General features: G+C 45.1%; 1 protein-coding gene across 1 annotated transcript; it reads left to right on the plus strand.

Moving 5' to 3' along the window:
- Window positions 1–8,734: 8,734 nt before the first annotated feature.
- Window positions 8,735–13,852, plus strand: SPRY2 (sprouty RTK signaling antagonist 2). The gene is made up of 2 exons (XM_080799272.1): window positions 8,735–8,998; window positions 12,074–13,852. Exon 2 carries the CDS (start codon window positions 12,125–12,127, stop codon window positions 13,070–13,072), a length of 948 nt encoding a protein of 315 aa, XP_080655398.1. The 5' UTR covers window positions 8,735–8,998; window positions 12,074–12,124; the 3' UTR covers window positions 13,073–13,852.
- Window positions 13,853–15,156: the final 1,304 nt, after the last annotated feature.

Consider the following 15,156-nt stretch of genomic DNA (forward strand, 5'->3'; position numbering starts at 1 on the left):
AGCAGACTCCCTGCTGAGCAGGGAGCCCAATGCAGGGCTCAATTCCAGGACCCTGAGATCATGACCTGAGCCGAAGTCACACACTTAATTGACTGAGCCACCAAGGTGCCCTGAAAAATGTTACTTTTAGTAAAACACATAAAAGTGGTAGTGTCCAAATAAGAAAACAACACACCTGTAACCTGTGGCCCAAAGAGATCAACTAGCCCACGGCCTCGCTCAGGGGCTGCCTCCTTCATGAGCCTCGTTAGCATTACCTCCACTGGGTCGATCCACCCTCAAGCATGAGGAGCACCCAGCTGAAAACTGGCTGAGCAGATTCCCTCGAAAGGCTTTCTGGTATCTTCATGGCTACCTGCCTCATCTCCTCATTTAGACTGTCAGCTCCTCGCTGTCACAAACTAGCTGGTTTACATCTCAGACCCATTGAGCAAAGCGATAGAGCCAGCAGCTCCCAGCCCTAGGCCACGAAGACAGGAACTCTGCTCCCAGAAGGCCACACCATGTTGATATGAAATAAGACCGCTTGATATGTACTTGCTGCTATTAAATAAGAGACAATACTTGAAATCTACTTGATTTCCCAGAATGCTATAGACTAGGACTTGTACCATAGTGCAAGACTCTAACCCTAAGAACTGTGTTTGATTGTTATTATTCTGAGCCATGCACAAATTCACCTTTCCATGATCACAATAATCTACAGAATTGAGGACGGTGAAATATCACAGCGCTCTGGTGTACAACAAATACCTCTGCACATATCGTTTAATGTAAGTGAACATACATCTTCCTCCGAACAAGAGCTAAAGCTTCAATACCATTTCAGACACAAGGGTCCATCCACAAAATACACAGTTACAGTCAGTGTGGGACAAGCCCCCCAATGTTGAAGTCAATCTCAAATAAGAAGGAACTCACATTTCTCAAGCCTGCAGATTTCTTGAGCAAGGAATTCAACAAGTACACATTCCAGTCAGAAACAACCACAACAGCTAAATAGGTCCCTTCTTCCCTAAAGTGCTTTACCTACTTTGAGGAGGTTATACATGAAAACAAATCAATGTAAGGTTAAGGCTTCTATAGAAGTACTATTAATAGCTGAATATAGCTAAATACAGTCATTAAAACTTGTTCCAAACCTAGATTCTTATTTCCACAGGAGTGCAAACAAATAAGATCCATAAAATAAAGCAAATTGTGCTTACTGATTTTAAAACTTTGAAAATATGGAGGCAAAAGAGCTGATTTTATCAAATAAACTACCAAACCCAAGTTAATTGAAATGATCACGGTGACTTACTGAGAGTACCCCATAGGGTAGGCTTTCTAGAGATACTCTATATCATCCAATCCTCCCAGCAACCCCTTTACAAATGGAAACTAAAGTTAATTATCCCATTCATTCTTCACTCATTCACTCAATACATCTGAAAATTATGTCTGAGTTCCTTAATTGCCCCAGGCCCTTTAGTGCTGTGGGTAAAATGGTAGGCAAAATCTACTTGGATTCCAGACCTCATGGCGCTTAGAACACAGTGAAGAGGACAGTTACTGATCAATCACAAAATCACATGTTTGTTTGTAACAAAGAAGGTCAGGAGAGGAAAAAGGAGACTTGACCTACTCAGGTCAAAAAAGCTTCCCTGAGAACAAAACAACTGATATATGAAAGAGTAGTAGGAATTAACATGGGAAAGGCCAGAAAAGTGAAGGGGGTGGGGTTCGGATAGCATGTACAAATGCCCTGTGACAGGGTAGATGAGCTTTGGAGCAATTAAAAGGTAGTACTTACAGCTATGGGGTGGACAGCAGATGAATGTGGTATACCAGAAGGCTGAGAGGGGAAAGAGGCTGGACCATAGGACCGTGAAGATCTTTATCCTAGGTGTAACAAAAAGCCAGAGTGGAATTTAAGCATTAGAAGATAGTGATCAGAGTTGCCCAAAGTGGCCTAGACCAAATCCAAATTCAGATGTCTTAAACTCCCAAAGCCTCCAGAACCTATTAGGATATTTGCGATTTCAACCTGCAGTATCATTTTATTTTAGAAATTACAGTTAAAAAACCAAATATTAATAATTTTGAAGATTTAATTTCTAATTTTTCCAATGCATGATTTCAGTACCTTTTAGGGTATAATGCAAGTATGTCTCTGTCTAGTGTCAAACCAGGGTGAGAAGAATATTTCTCAAAACGGCAAGGAGATTTTCACTTAAAATGTGAAGGTCAAAATTGTTCATTAATCAGTGGCTTTCTTGCAACTGTGTTTAAAATGTGTCCTTGCTTTTTTTTTTTTTTCAAGTTTATGTGTTTATTTATTTTTAAGTCATCTCTACACCCAACATGGGTTGGGTGTAGAGAACTCACAACCCCAAGATCAAGAGTCACATGCTGCTGACTGAGCCAGCCCACCACCCCAGTACTAACTTTCCTTTTCTTTTTTTAAGATTTTATTTATTTATTTGTCAGAGAGAGAGAAAGACAGCACAAGCACCAGCAAGGAAGCAGCAGGCAGAGGGAGAAGCAGACTTCCCACTGAGCAAAAAACCTGATATGGAATTCCACTCTGGGATCATGACCTGAGCTGAAGGTAGATGCTAACTGACTGAGCCATTCAGGTGTACCCCCACCCCCACCCGACCCTCGGTGCTAACTTCTTAACTTGAAGCTATAGATTAGTACTTAATTTTAATTATTAATATAATCATATTTTGGCCAAATGCACTTTTCAAAGTAAAAAATTCATAAGTTTACTTTCACCTATATTTTCTAGCTACCCATTATCAGCCTGTTTATTAATTGCTTTATTAAATAGCTTAAGAATAGGTGTTCCCTACAAGCTTCCTTCCTATTGCATAATACTCCCATTAACATTTACTCTTTAACTTTATAATATTTACTATTTCAGTGATTAAAAGTCATGGCCTTAACAAACTTGATTCAGTCACTTCCTGATAATTATGCAAAACACAATGATAATTTCCAGGCTAGTGCAATGACTCTTAAATTCTGTCATTAAGAAAATTTCAAAAACTCTTAATTTGCTGTTACAAAATTAAGACAAAAAGTATTGACTTACTTTAATTGCATTCATTCAATTCATTCATTCATTGAAATGTGCTATTGAGCGCCTGAGGTTTACAAAGATCAGAGTATGTGTTTTCTTTTTTTAAGACTGGGAAGGTGAAGAATCTTTCTATTTTAGTTTCAGGCCCATAACAAAGAAAGTACATGGCAGCTCTGATATACACTCCCCAGATCCTTGGAACGGTCTATCCTTTTGAAGAGTTACACTCAACACAGAGTGTGTATAGATAGAAAAGCTGTTTCATATAACGCCACAGTATTCTCAAATGGTTCACAATTCCCTATAACTTCAAAACACTTCCTTTCCAAAGAAACAAATTAAATTTGCATGCACTCTTATTCCATTTGCCGAATTAAACATTTTTAGATTTGACCTGTTAACTGAAATTAAGCCAGGGCTTGCTAGCATCCTCTACATTGTGGTGTCTGGGTCATCAGAATGACTTTAGTGGAATCTTTTCCACTCCATCTTCCTTAGAAAATAGGTTGAACTTCCTATGCTCTTTTGATCAAGTGTCCACGTATTGAAAAATGTATAACCCAAACCTCCTATTTGTTCAGAGTTTAAAATCTTCCTACTGCTATTACGTGTCGCCAGTAATATCCAAATACTCATTTTAATTTATGATTTTCACTTACAAGCTTATAATCCAAGCTTTAGCATTGGGTTTAAAGATTCTTGAACCAAGTAGATCAAAAGTTAAAAACAAACAGAGAAACAAATAAACCTCAGGCTATTCAAGTAAAGGCAAAGCAACAATGCAGTGTTTTCACTGATCAGAATTTCTTTGCACACATCAGTCCTACAAAGGAAAAAGCTTAATCTAGAGTTCAAGGGACAAATATATTAGAAATATTGAAGGATAACTGGAAGGCAAGCGGGGACAGGGACAAGGGGCCCCGCCCTAAGAGGAAACCACTCTTTACACCACCCAGGAAGGAGCCCTCCACCCTTTCCCCTGATAGGTGACAAAAATCTGATTGGATGACAGGCAGAGGGAGGGTTAATCAGATTGACAGCCCACCAACAACCCCATTAAAACCCTTAGACTTAGGAACTCTGGTGGTCAACCCTTTGGGTCCCCTCCCTCGTTGGGAACCTTGTACTATCGCTTTGCTATTGCTCAGTAAACCCTGCTTTGCTACCCTCCACTCTGTCTGGTCTACTTCTTCATTCTTCGAAGCAGTGAGAACAAGAAATGTGGGCACCAGTGGAGGAAAAATTCCTGCAACAATATAATGAGGAAAATCTTGCTGGCCAGCAAAGAAATTCTGTTTTGCCTTGTTAGAGAACTTCAGTCCACATTTGACTTTGCATAAATTGCAGTAGGAATGTGCATGGATGTAACAGGAAGATTGATTAACCAGTTGAAACCACCAGGTGGATTCAGGTTGAATATAAGATCTCTGAAAAAGACAAGACTGACAGGAGCCTCCAGTTCAAAGTCAACTCATCAAGACCACTCCTCCTTCCCTGGGATAACTCCCTATCTTTCTCTGAGTTTGGTTAGGGATAAGGGACGTCTTTGAAGAAGGTCAGATGCAGAGATAAACTGTTTCCGGTTCTTCAGGCTATATAGATAAGAACCCTAGTAGTCTATTTTGAATTCCTTTGCAACATTTAGTGTAGTTTTTCCCAAACCCTCCTAGAGACAGTATCAATAGAATTTGGAAAATCAAAGCCATTCAAAATTGAATGACCACAACCATGGCCACCAAATCAAAAGGTCCATTATTGCAAAGCCCTTTAATTTAGGAAGGTCCCTCCTAGAAAAGACCATGCATAAATTAAGTTTTCTATTGCATTTGGGGTGTGAAGAGAAATGATGGTTGAAAGACCTAGATTGTTACTCTCAGAAGCAGTACACACTATCATGTTCTGCAGCCAGTTTTAAGTGTGAATACATAAATAAGTTGCCTTGGTTATAAAGCTAACAAAACAACGAAATAATAACTATTAATTCTTCTTTGTCTCAAAAACACGTCATATCCCTGCAAAATTTCTCTTTGGTTATCAAAACTGAGTCAGAACCCAGTTAGGCCAAGTGGTTTGGTCACTCTAACAAGGAAACTGGAACTAGAGTTGTTTAAAGCTATGTTCTCCGTTGACTACGATGAGGGATGCAACCTTGACTACGATGAGGAAATGCAACCTTGAAATTCTGAGTTAGCTCAGCCAACATAACTACTGGTAAAGAAGCATGTCTACACTTTCTCTGTGGATGCCCTCTACCAAAAATTAGAGGATGCAAACTTCACAAAGGTTTATACACAGCCCCATTAAAAAAAGAAATTGAGGATAATTATATTTATAAAATGAAGTAAACCCAAAAAATGAATGCAGAAAATAAAATGAGTGCAGGGATGAGATCCTAAATATATGACACACTGTCCTGTTCAATAGCTGGGATTCAGAAAGCATGTTATTTTGGTGCAACCTGAGAACTTAGGAGTGATATGGATGCAGCAAGAATTTCCATGGATTCGGTATTTTCAACCTTAGGCAAATGGCAATGCCTGTTCATGCAGTGCTGCCTTCCTAGAACCTTGCACAGCACCTTCGAAAACAGGGCTTCACTGTGAAGCTTTACATAACATTCTTTCATAATCCTGAAGTATCTTCCAGAATGAACCCCAGTTATAATTTTGGAATGCGATATGACAATTAATTTGGGTACACGTTGCAAGAGCTGCACCAAACACTTCATTATGTCTGTATACCCACGTGCAGACACACAAACAGCATTCCTCTCCGGGATTATAATTCACTAGGTAAATTTGGGGGCACAATATATTGATGTATACTCTACATCTGAAAAAAAAAAACCCCACAATCATTTCACTAAATAAATAATAAAGAGCAAGTTAGAAAGAATGCAACAGGTTCTTGTTTTTACCATGTGCTTAAGTGATAGGTTAAATGTTTTTCCAGTCAATTAAACTGGAGGCTGGGGGGGAAGAAGGGGAGAGCTAGATTACATGGGATTCTTTCTAGCCCATGAGAGATAAATATAAATTCCTAGATTCTTTCCTATTGACTCATTAAAAATATAAGGTGCTCTGACCAGCCAGAAGCTCCTAATTTAAATCCCAGCTTATGCTTTGATCCAGAACAGTGTGTCTTCGCAAAGTTCCTGCAGCGGTGGGAGAGTAGCATGGGTACAGGTGTCACCTAAGAAGCAGCCATTGGGTGCAAGGGTTTGAGAAAACCAAGAGAAGGCTTGTCTTCCACCTGCTCTGCCAGAGAATTGCTGCCCCCAAAGGGGCATCGAGTTCCCCACCAGCCTTGCACACCTTGGCTTTGGCCCCCAACTCGTTTCCATTGGTAAAAGCTGGAGTTCTTTCGAACCCAGGTATCTCATCTCATATTCCACACGGAAGGTGTCCCAGGAGACGGTAGGAAAAGCTACCCGGCTTTTGTTCATTTTGAACCAGCCGCCCTAATACACATTTTAGAGCGCAACCTCCCTCCCCTGCCCTCGTCCAGTACCGAGTAAGCCGACTGCACCAGCCCCAGCCCCGTGCCAGGCGGGCGCCCCCTGGTGGCCGGCTGGGCCATAAACGCAGAGGCGCCTGCGTTCACCCCGAGGCTCAAAGGACTTGGGCGTGGGGCGAGCTGCCCGGGCCGTGGAGGCCCGGTCGTCCCTTAACCTTAGCCCCAGGGACACGGCAGAGCCGGACGATGTAGCCTCGTCCACCCTCACCGAGGTGTGGGGGACGTAGGCCAGCACCCGGAAATAACGCATGCCACTTCCCCTGCCATCTCTTGTTCCAAACCCAGGGCGAGTGGGGATCGCCCTAGAGAAACATGGAGAAGGCAGGGCGAGAGCGCAGCGCGGCGGGGAGCGCGCCTGGGACAGTCTAGAGCTCGAGCTCGAGAGGAGGCAGCGAGTGCCAGGGAAGCTGCACACGGACGTGAGCTGGAGCCCGACGCTGGGAGTCAAGCAACACGTTTTCCTAGCACTATTTCAAGAACTTTAACCCCGCACGAGGGCAGGTGCTATTCGGGAGATTTGACCGTACTGCCCTGTAAAGTAAAAACATTCTGTAAATTATTAGAATTCAGTATCAGGGGTGTGGGGCGGGGGGTTAATTTCCCACCGTGTTCCCACGTACAAGCACGTTTCTTAGTAAACGAACGGCAGTTAGAGCAGTGCATACCTATGCATTTTCTATCTTAATATTTCCACATTTTTCAAGCGGGAAAATGCATACCGCCTTCAAAATGTACAATAGGATCTTCTTGGGAAATATTCTAGGTGACAAGGGAGAGTCAGAAATGAAGGATGACTTCTGGTTAAGTGAAGGAAGTCTGCAGTGGAACAGTAAGCCCCCTACCATTTCAGAAGCCCGTCATGTCGACCTTGAGTTATCGTGTCTGTGCTATTAACTAATTTTTAAAAGGCTGAGACTGTAGAATTTCCTTCAGCTATTGCGTCAAACAAAACAGATCTTCAAAAAACCTCCATCTATAGCTACCTCTCCTTGAAAAATAAAATAAAATCTAATGCTAAACTAAAAACTACAGAGCGACACCATCAAAAGCAAATCTCGGTCAGAGCATAAAAGTACTTGAAACCCGAATCTGCATTCCGTTCCTCTCGTACACGGCTCCGAGGTGGGGGAGGCGGTTTGTGCTGGTGCCTGGTGTATAATCGGGTTAATCCAGTAGACAAAGAATAAACCAATAGCCCTCCCACCTCACTTCCCGCTCCCCTTCCCCTCCGCCCCCCTCTCCCCGTCGCCCCCTCGAGGGGGAACAGAAAAGAAGAGAGGTGGGCTTGAAATGGATTCCGAACAAACTCTTAAAACCTGCAACTTGTTGTTTTAATGCGAACACTGAGTGGCCGGGATTAGTTTTCAATGTTCATTCCCTTTTCCCAATGGCAAGGAGAAAGTTCCCTAAGTCAGTGCGAGCCTAAGGCTCGTCCTCATGGCCTCTGGGGAAACCTTAAGGTCAGTGTTTCCTTGAAACTGGATAAACTGACCCCGCCGTGCCCAGCCCGGCCCCGCGGGCGCCCCGCGTGACGGCGTCCGGGCGGCAGGACCGGCCCCGGGACGCGCGGGGCGGCGCGGTTGCCCTTTTGAATGCCTCCTGCGGCTCGGAGCGCTGGCGGGCGCTGAAGTGTGAGTGAATGTAGCCCCGCGGAGCCAATGAGCTGGGACCGGATGCGATATATCCTCTGGGACAACAACTGCTCTGTTCCGCCTCGGATCCACATGACGCCATTTACTGCTGCCGCGGCCGCCGCAGAGCTCCCTGCCTCCGGAAAGGCGAGGGCGCAGGCCAACGGCGAGCCCCCCCGGCCGGGCCCCAGACCCTCCTCCTCCTCCTCCTTCACCTCCTCCTCCGCACCCACCGCCCCCGCCTCGGCCTCGCCGCCGCGCCTCCACAACGCCCAGTCTGCACCGCTGAGAGCCGCGCGGCGCAGCGCGAGCGGAGGAGAGGGGCCGGCGGAGCGCGCAGCGCCCAGGCCCCCGCGCCCGCCCGGCCCGGCCCGCGCCCCCGCGCCGCCTCCGCGGCGACGCGGCCGCGGCCGCACGACTTGGCCATCTGGCTTTAGGTTTTCTCTAAGGCGGTTTTCTTTTTCTCCTTCGCTCATCTGCCAGGAAAAGAGACTAGCTGTTGGCGCTTCGGCCTCCAGTTCATTGAGAAAAAGGAAATACTCCGCGTGCGTTTCTAGAAGGGGGGTCGCCCCCAGCCCCGAACCCCGGAGTGTTCATCGGCTGGGGACTTGGCTCCGGATTTTCCTCTCTTTTTTTTCCTCCCGCCGATTGCTCGGAACTTGGACTGAAGCAGAGTTTGGAAAGAAGGGGCGAAAAGTTTGCATCGGGGCTGGATTTTATTTGCACATCGCAGGAAGACGAGAATCCAACGGAGAGGGGTTGGTGCAAAGCCGCGATCACGGTGAGGCACGTTTGGCTCTTCCCCTCCTGGCGCCTTTGCCGGCGCGTTGTGGGCAACATGGAGTAGGTGCAGCCGGACCAGGAGTGGGCTCTGTCTCTCCTCAGGCCTCCCTTTCTCTAACCCTGCAGGTTCCCCGCGGGGATCCAGGGAGCTGCCTGTGGAGCTGCCCTTGATCCGAGCTCGGTCTGCCTCGGCGGGGGCTGCAGTGCGCGCCGGGCACGGTGTCCCCAGCCCAAGGACTCCACGCGCCCTCGCTCTGGGGGGTTGGGGTGGCGGACTGCTCGTCGCGGGTCGGCTGCTGGCCCTGCCTTGGCCGCGAATTCGGCGCTGAGAGCGAGGGAGGGAGGGGGGAACACTTTGTGTTTTCCAGGTCCCCGTTGTAGGCGCCCGCATTTCTAACCTGTTCTTCTCCAGGGAAGGCAAGTCCTGGGTGAGACTGTCCCGAGGCAGGGGCGCCGGCGGGACCGAGGGCGCTCGGGTCGCTCGCCTCACGGGGCTGCGAAACCCCGCGGGTGAAAAATGGGCAGGGTGCCGGGTACAGAGGCGAGCCGGTGCGGGTGCAAGCGTCGCCCTGCCGGGCGCCGGGTCTGCGGTTCGGAAGTGCAGCTCTCTTTTTTCCGTTCTCTGTGGTCGGCTTGGGTCACGTTTTTTTTATTTTTGGAAGATTGGGCTGACCTACCACAGGAAGAAAGTCATCAAGCGGTCGCGATCGTTTTCCATTACCTGAAAATAGGTGGCAAAAGAGGCTAGGTTTTTTTTTTTTTTTTTAATTTCCTTTGATGGCCTGATCTACTTTTTCCTGCTGCTGCTGCTGCCGCCGCCGCCGCCTTGAATTCGGAATCTTGTGCGTTTTTACAAAGCGGTTTCTGTGTTTGCCCCACCCTTGTACTGAAGTCCTTTCCCCTTAATCCTTAGTCTGATCACACACTGTTCTTAATGGGGGTTTCTAACCACTTTCCGGGTGGGGAATGGGGGAGCGTGGGGGGGGGGGGTGGGCGGCGGGAGCTGCAAAGGAGGCTAGGAAAGGGCGATAATCATTTTTGTTTAAAAAAAAAAAAAGTTCTCTCCCTCCCCCCAAAGATGCTACTTTCCAAGGCAAGCAAATCTTCGCGGAAAGTTTCCAGCGCAGGGATCTGCGTCCTGCACGCCTGGCTTGTTGCAGTGGGGCTCTGGGAATTGCCCTTTCTTTAAAAAGCAATTTTTCTTTCACTTTTTCTCTCCACTCAAAAGGAGATGGGGTGTGCAGATTGCAGGCAGTGCCCCTTCGGTCAGTGCGTGGTGGAGTCGCACAGTGTGCGTGGGTTAGACCTCTGTCCCGGCAGTGTATCTAAGACATGGCTTTTGGCGTCAGGGCTTGAAACCTGTGCCCGACATTCAAGGGCCTTTGCCAGAACGCCCTGCGGTGGGCTGCGTGACCCTTGCCTGGGGGTGGAGTGGTTCCCTTCGGGAGCTGGCAAGCAGTTCTCTGGGGTGGGATATATTTTAGCCGGGAGGTAGGGAGGGGGAAGTATGCTCTAGCGTTTCAAGGCACGTCCCCTTCCGAGGTGTCCCCCCCACCCCCACCCCCGCTCCGCGCCTTCCAGTCAGTCTTGGGATTGTGTGCGGGGTGAGGGCAGCTTGGCCCCTGGGCTGTGTCAGTTTCCCCGGAGAAAAGGCCCCGTGGGGATCCGACTGTGTCCCACCTGCTGGGGACGGTGTTGGGACGCAGATAGAGCCGATATACGGAGTGAAAGCAAAGATCAACGTTGTCTTGTCTGCCTTGCTGTTGGAAGTGAGATCCGGTTTCCAGCTCTGCCTTGGTCCGAATTGGAAGGCGTGTGTCACTTGCCTGTGTCTCTCATAAAAATCGGGGGCTGGATAAAGGGCCACTTTGGCCCGTTTTTGTTCATTGTAGACTTGGCAAAGGGGGTGATAGTTTGGACATTTATAGAGAGATTGCAGGTTAAGCGATTACCTGTCAGAATGAGAGATTGGAGACGTGACACGAATCTTTGAAACACTTCCTGTTATCCCCAGTCAGTTTAGGTTGTAAACTATTAAGTTTTGGGAAACAGGCAGAGCAGTTAAGATTTTTGGACATAATTTATTTCTAAAACAGGGAAAACAGTCTTAGGTACAGAATTAAAGATGCTTTCTCAGGCTATCGATTGTAAAATGTTTGATCCACAAGTTGTTGAGAAGTTGAAATTAAGTTCCTGTCTTCTTTTTGCTGGTGGTTCTCATTTTCCTGGCACCTAACAGGGTTTGAATGGATTTGTTTTTAGTTTATAACTTTTGCTACTACATAGTTAATAATGCATGACTGTTGTGAAATTTATAACTTGGGGGCGAGTATTTGCTTTTTTGCAAGTCACATTCATTCTATGGTATTCTAAAAAGTTGCAGGATACTTGCTAAATTATGATTAAAAGTATATGATGTAAAAGCAGAGTAAGAACCAAGAATTTCTAGGCTTCATTTATTGATGTTTAAGGCAAAAATGACCACGACAAAGTTAAACCCATCTCAGATTTTGAAAAAGTATTCAACTTTTGCATCTGGTGGCAGCAGTGTTGTGTTCTAACGTTATTTTCTTGCAATCTTTACCTTGAACCTGAACCTTGCAGTTTTATGTTTATTCGAATAGGGAATCATTACTTATGTGATTGAAACAAAGATCAGCTTTGCGTTGGGGCACCTGGGTAGCTCAGTGGGTTAAAGCCTCTGCCTTCGGCTCAGGTCATGATCCTAGGGTCCTGGTTTCAAGCCCCACATCGGGCTCTCTGCTCAGCGGGGAGCCTGCTCCCTCCTCTCTCTGCCTGCTTGTGATCTCTGTCTGTCAAATAAAAATAGAAAAAAAAAATCAGCTTTGCGTTAACCACACATCACAAGGTTAAAGAACTGTCAGTACCTGGTCATAATTTTTACTTTTTGGTATGGAAGTGATCATGTATGGCTATTTTAATTCCCTCCGTGGCCACTCCATTTCAAATCCTGTTCCTCTAGGAGAGTGGAAAGTGAAGAGTTAATTCAGGTGGGCGGAGAGTGGGAAGTATCCTGGAGTGTAAACCAGCTCTTTCCTCTTGGTTTCTGCAGGAATTCAGATGTGTTCTAAGCCCGCTGGAGTGACCACACTTCCCAGACCTGATGGAGGCCAGAGCTCAGAGTGGCAGCGGGTCCCAGTCCTTGCTGCAGGCGCCCCGTGACATTGGCAGGCAGCGTGGGGAGCCCGACCCCAGAGATGCCCTCACCCAGCAGGTACACGTGTTGTCTCTGGATCAAATCAGAGCCATCCGAAACACCAATGAGTACACAGAGGGGCCTACCGTGGTCCCAAGACCTGGGCTCAAGCCTGCTCCTCGCCCCTCTGCTCAGCACAAACAAGAGAGGCTCCATGGTCTGCCCGAGCACCGCCAGCCTCCCAGGCTCCAGCACCCACAGGTCCATTCTTCTGCACGAGCCCCTCTGTCCAGGTCCATCAGCACAGTCAGCTCGGGGTCTCGGAGCAGTACAAGGACAAGTAACAGCAGCAGTTCCTCTGAACAGAGACTGTTAGGACCATCTTTCTCCTCGGGGCCTGTTGCTGATGGGATAATCCGTGTGCAGCCCAAATCCGAGCTCAAGCCAGGTGAGCTTAAGCCCCTGAGCAAGGAAGATTTGGGCCTGCATGCCTATAGGTGTGAGGACTGTGGCAAGTGCAAGTGCAAGGAGTGCACCTACCCTAGGCCTCTGCCATCAGACTGGATCTGCGACAAGCAGTGCCTTTGCTCAGCCCAAAACGTGATTGACTATGGGACTTGTGTGTGCTGTGTGAAAGGTCTCTTCTATCACTGTTCTAATGATGACGAGGACAACTGTGCTGACAACCCGTGTTCTTGCAGCCAGTCTCACTGTTGTACACGTTGGTCTGCCATGGGCGTCATGTCCCTCTTTTTGCCTTGTTTATGGTGTTATCTTCCAGCCAAGGGTTGCCTTAAATTGTGCCAGGGGTGTTATGACCGGGTTAACAGGCCTGGATGCCGCTGTAAAAACTCAAACACGGTTTGCTGCAAAGTTCCCACTGTCCCACCCAGGAACTTTGAAAAACCAACATAGCACCATTAATCAGGAATATGACAGTAATAAGGATTGTTCCTTTTTTTTTTTTTTTAACACATATGCAACCAACTAAATAGTTATAATCTTGGCACTGTTAATAGAGGGTTGGGATATTCTTCGCTGTTTGCAGTGAAATGCTTTTTGTCCATGTGCCATTTTAACTGATACGCTTGTTAGAACTTAGCTAATGGAGCTCAGAGTTTGGGATAAGGAACTTGGGGACCCACGTGTTGCATAAGCTAAAGCAACAGACACTCCTAGGCAAAGTTTTTGTTTGTGAATAGTACTTGCAAAATTTGTAAATTAGCAAATGACTTTTTTTCCATTGTTTTCTCCAGAGATAATGTGCTATATTTTTGTATATACAGTAATATTTGCAACTGTGAAAAACAAGTTGTGCCATACTATATGGCACAGTCACAAAATATTATACTAATATGTTGTACATTCGGAAGAATGTGAATCAATCAGTATGTTTTTAGATTGTATTTTGCCTTACAGAAAGCCTTTATTGTAAGACTCTGATTTCCCTTTGGACTTCATGTATATTGTACAGTTACAGTAAAATTCAACCTTTATTTTCTAATTTTTTCAACATATTGTTTAGTGTAAAGAATATTTATTTGAAGTTTTATTATTTTATAAAAAAGAATATTTATTTTAAGAGGCATCTTACAAATTTTGCCCCTTTTATGAGGATGTGCTAGTTGCTGCAAAAGAGGGGTTACAGATGCATATGTTCAATATAAAATAGAAAATATATTAACGTTTGAAATTAAACTGAACTGTTTTGTCTTATTTTACCTTTTCTTTGTTTTTGTTTCTTTCTTTTTTTTTTTTTTTTTTGAAGTGAAAAAAACCCACATTTCATGTTAAGACTAGCATTTCAATGAAATAGTTTCACTTATCTACAAGGTTCTTTAAAGGGGAGATTCAGGGATTTTTTTTTTCCCCCTAGAGATAATTCTGGTAATTGGGAGGAAAAGAACTGAGCACTTGACTTGGGTGTATTAATCCTGAGATCATTGTTGCTGTTCTTTCCTTTAACAGACTGTTGGCTTTCCTCTGTTTTGCATGTTTTAAAAAAAAAAAAGTTAAACTAATTCATTCTGGAGACTTCCCTAAAAGATTAACAATTAAGATTTTTTTTCTTTACATACGGAATTAAGTATTACAAATAGCCACGAGACTAATTCAGGACCAGAAAAACAAGTTTAGTACAACATTTATTGACTGTCCTCTGCCTGGTATGCAGTATACACAGATCAATGCTTGTAACTGAGGCAAAAATGTTTTCTTGACTTAGCTGATTGTGGCTATGTTTTTTCCAGCCAATATGGTTTTAGACTTAAGTTTATCACCATGATACCAAAAGTTTCTTAGGTTAGAAAAGACATGAAAATTATAACTTGTTTTGATTCAGGTGTTGGCTATCATAAAATCTCATCCAATATTGGCCTAGTAATTGAAGCCCAAGGAAGCCAATGGAGAGGCCCTGTCTTATTAAATCAAATCTTACAGAAAATTGTTAAATTTTCCCAAAACTTTGGGAAAAAGATGCAAAATAGCAAAAAGCCAAAACCCAAAACTTTGGGAAAAAGATGCAAAACAGCAAAAAGCCAGTGTGTTGGCCTTTGTCTTTTGGGAGCAAATACTCAGTAAGCTGCTACTGCCCATCTCGACAATCCTAGGTTTACTTACTTGTAACGAGTCATTTCATTAATTAGTCACTTTGTGGATGATGATTTTTTTTTTCTTCTGAAGCACAAGCTCTTGCTGCCAAGAATCCCCGGAAGTCTAGAAAATGATTTACCTATCACTGTTTAATCTTGTTTCCTGTTCTGGGGCTCCTTCTCTGGTCTTACCCTGGTACAGGTTGTCTTCTGTTTTGTTTTTAAAATGAGCTTTCAAGGAAATACACAGCCTCTTAAACCAAGACATTGCTCTGAACTTTCTCCAAAAAACACAAGGTTAAATTAATTGAGAAATTATTTACTCTAGTTTCAACTTTGGGATATTGAGCATTGCAGTTCTAATACTCTTAGGTTCAAATCCCTGATGATCAATGAGAAATTAATGTT

Source organism: Martes martes, assembly GCF_963455335.1.
Source record: "Martes martes genome assembly, chromosome: 3".
NCBI classification, from domain to species: Eukaryota; Metazoa; Chordata; class Mammalia; order Carnivora; family Mustelidae; genus Martes; species Martes martes.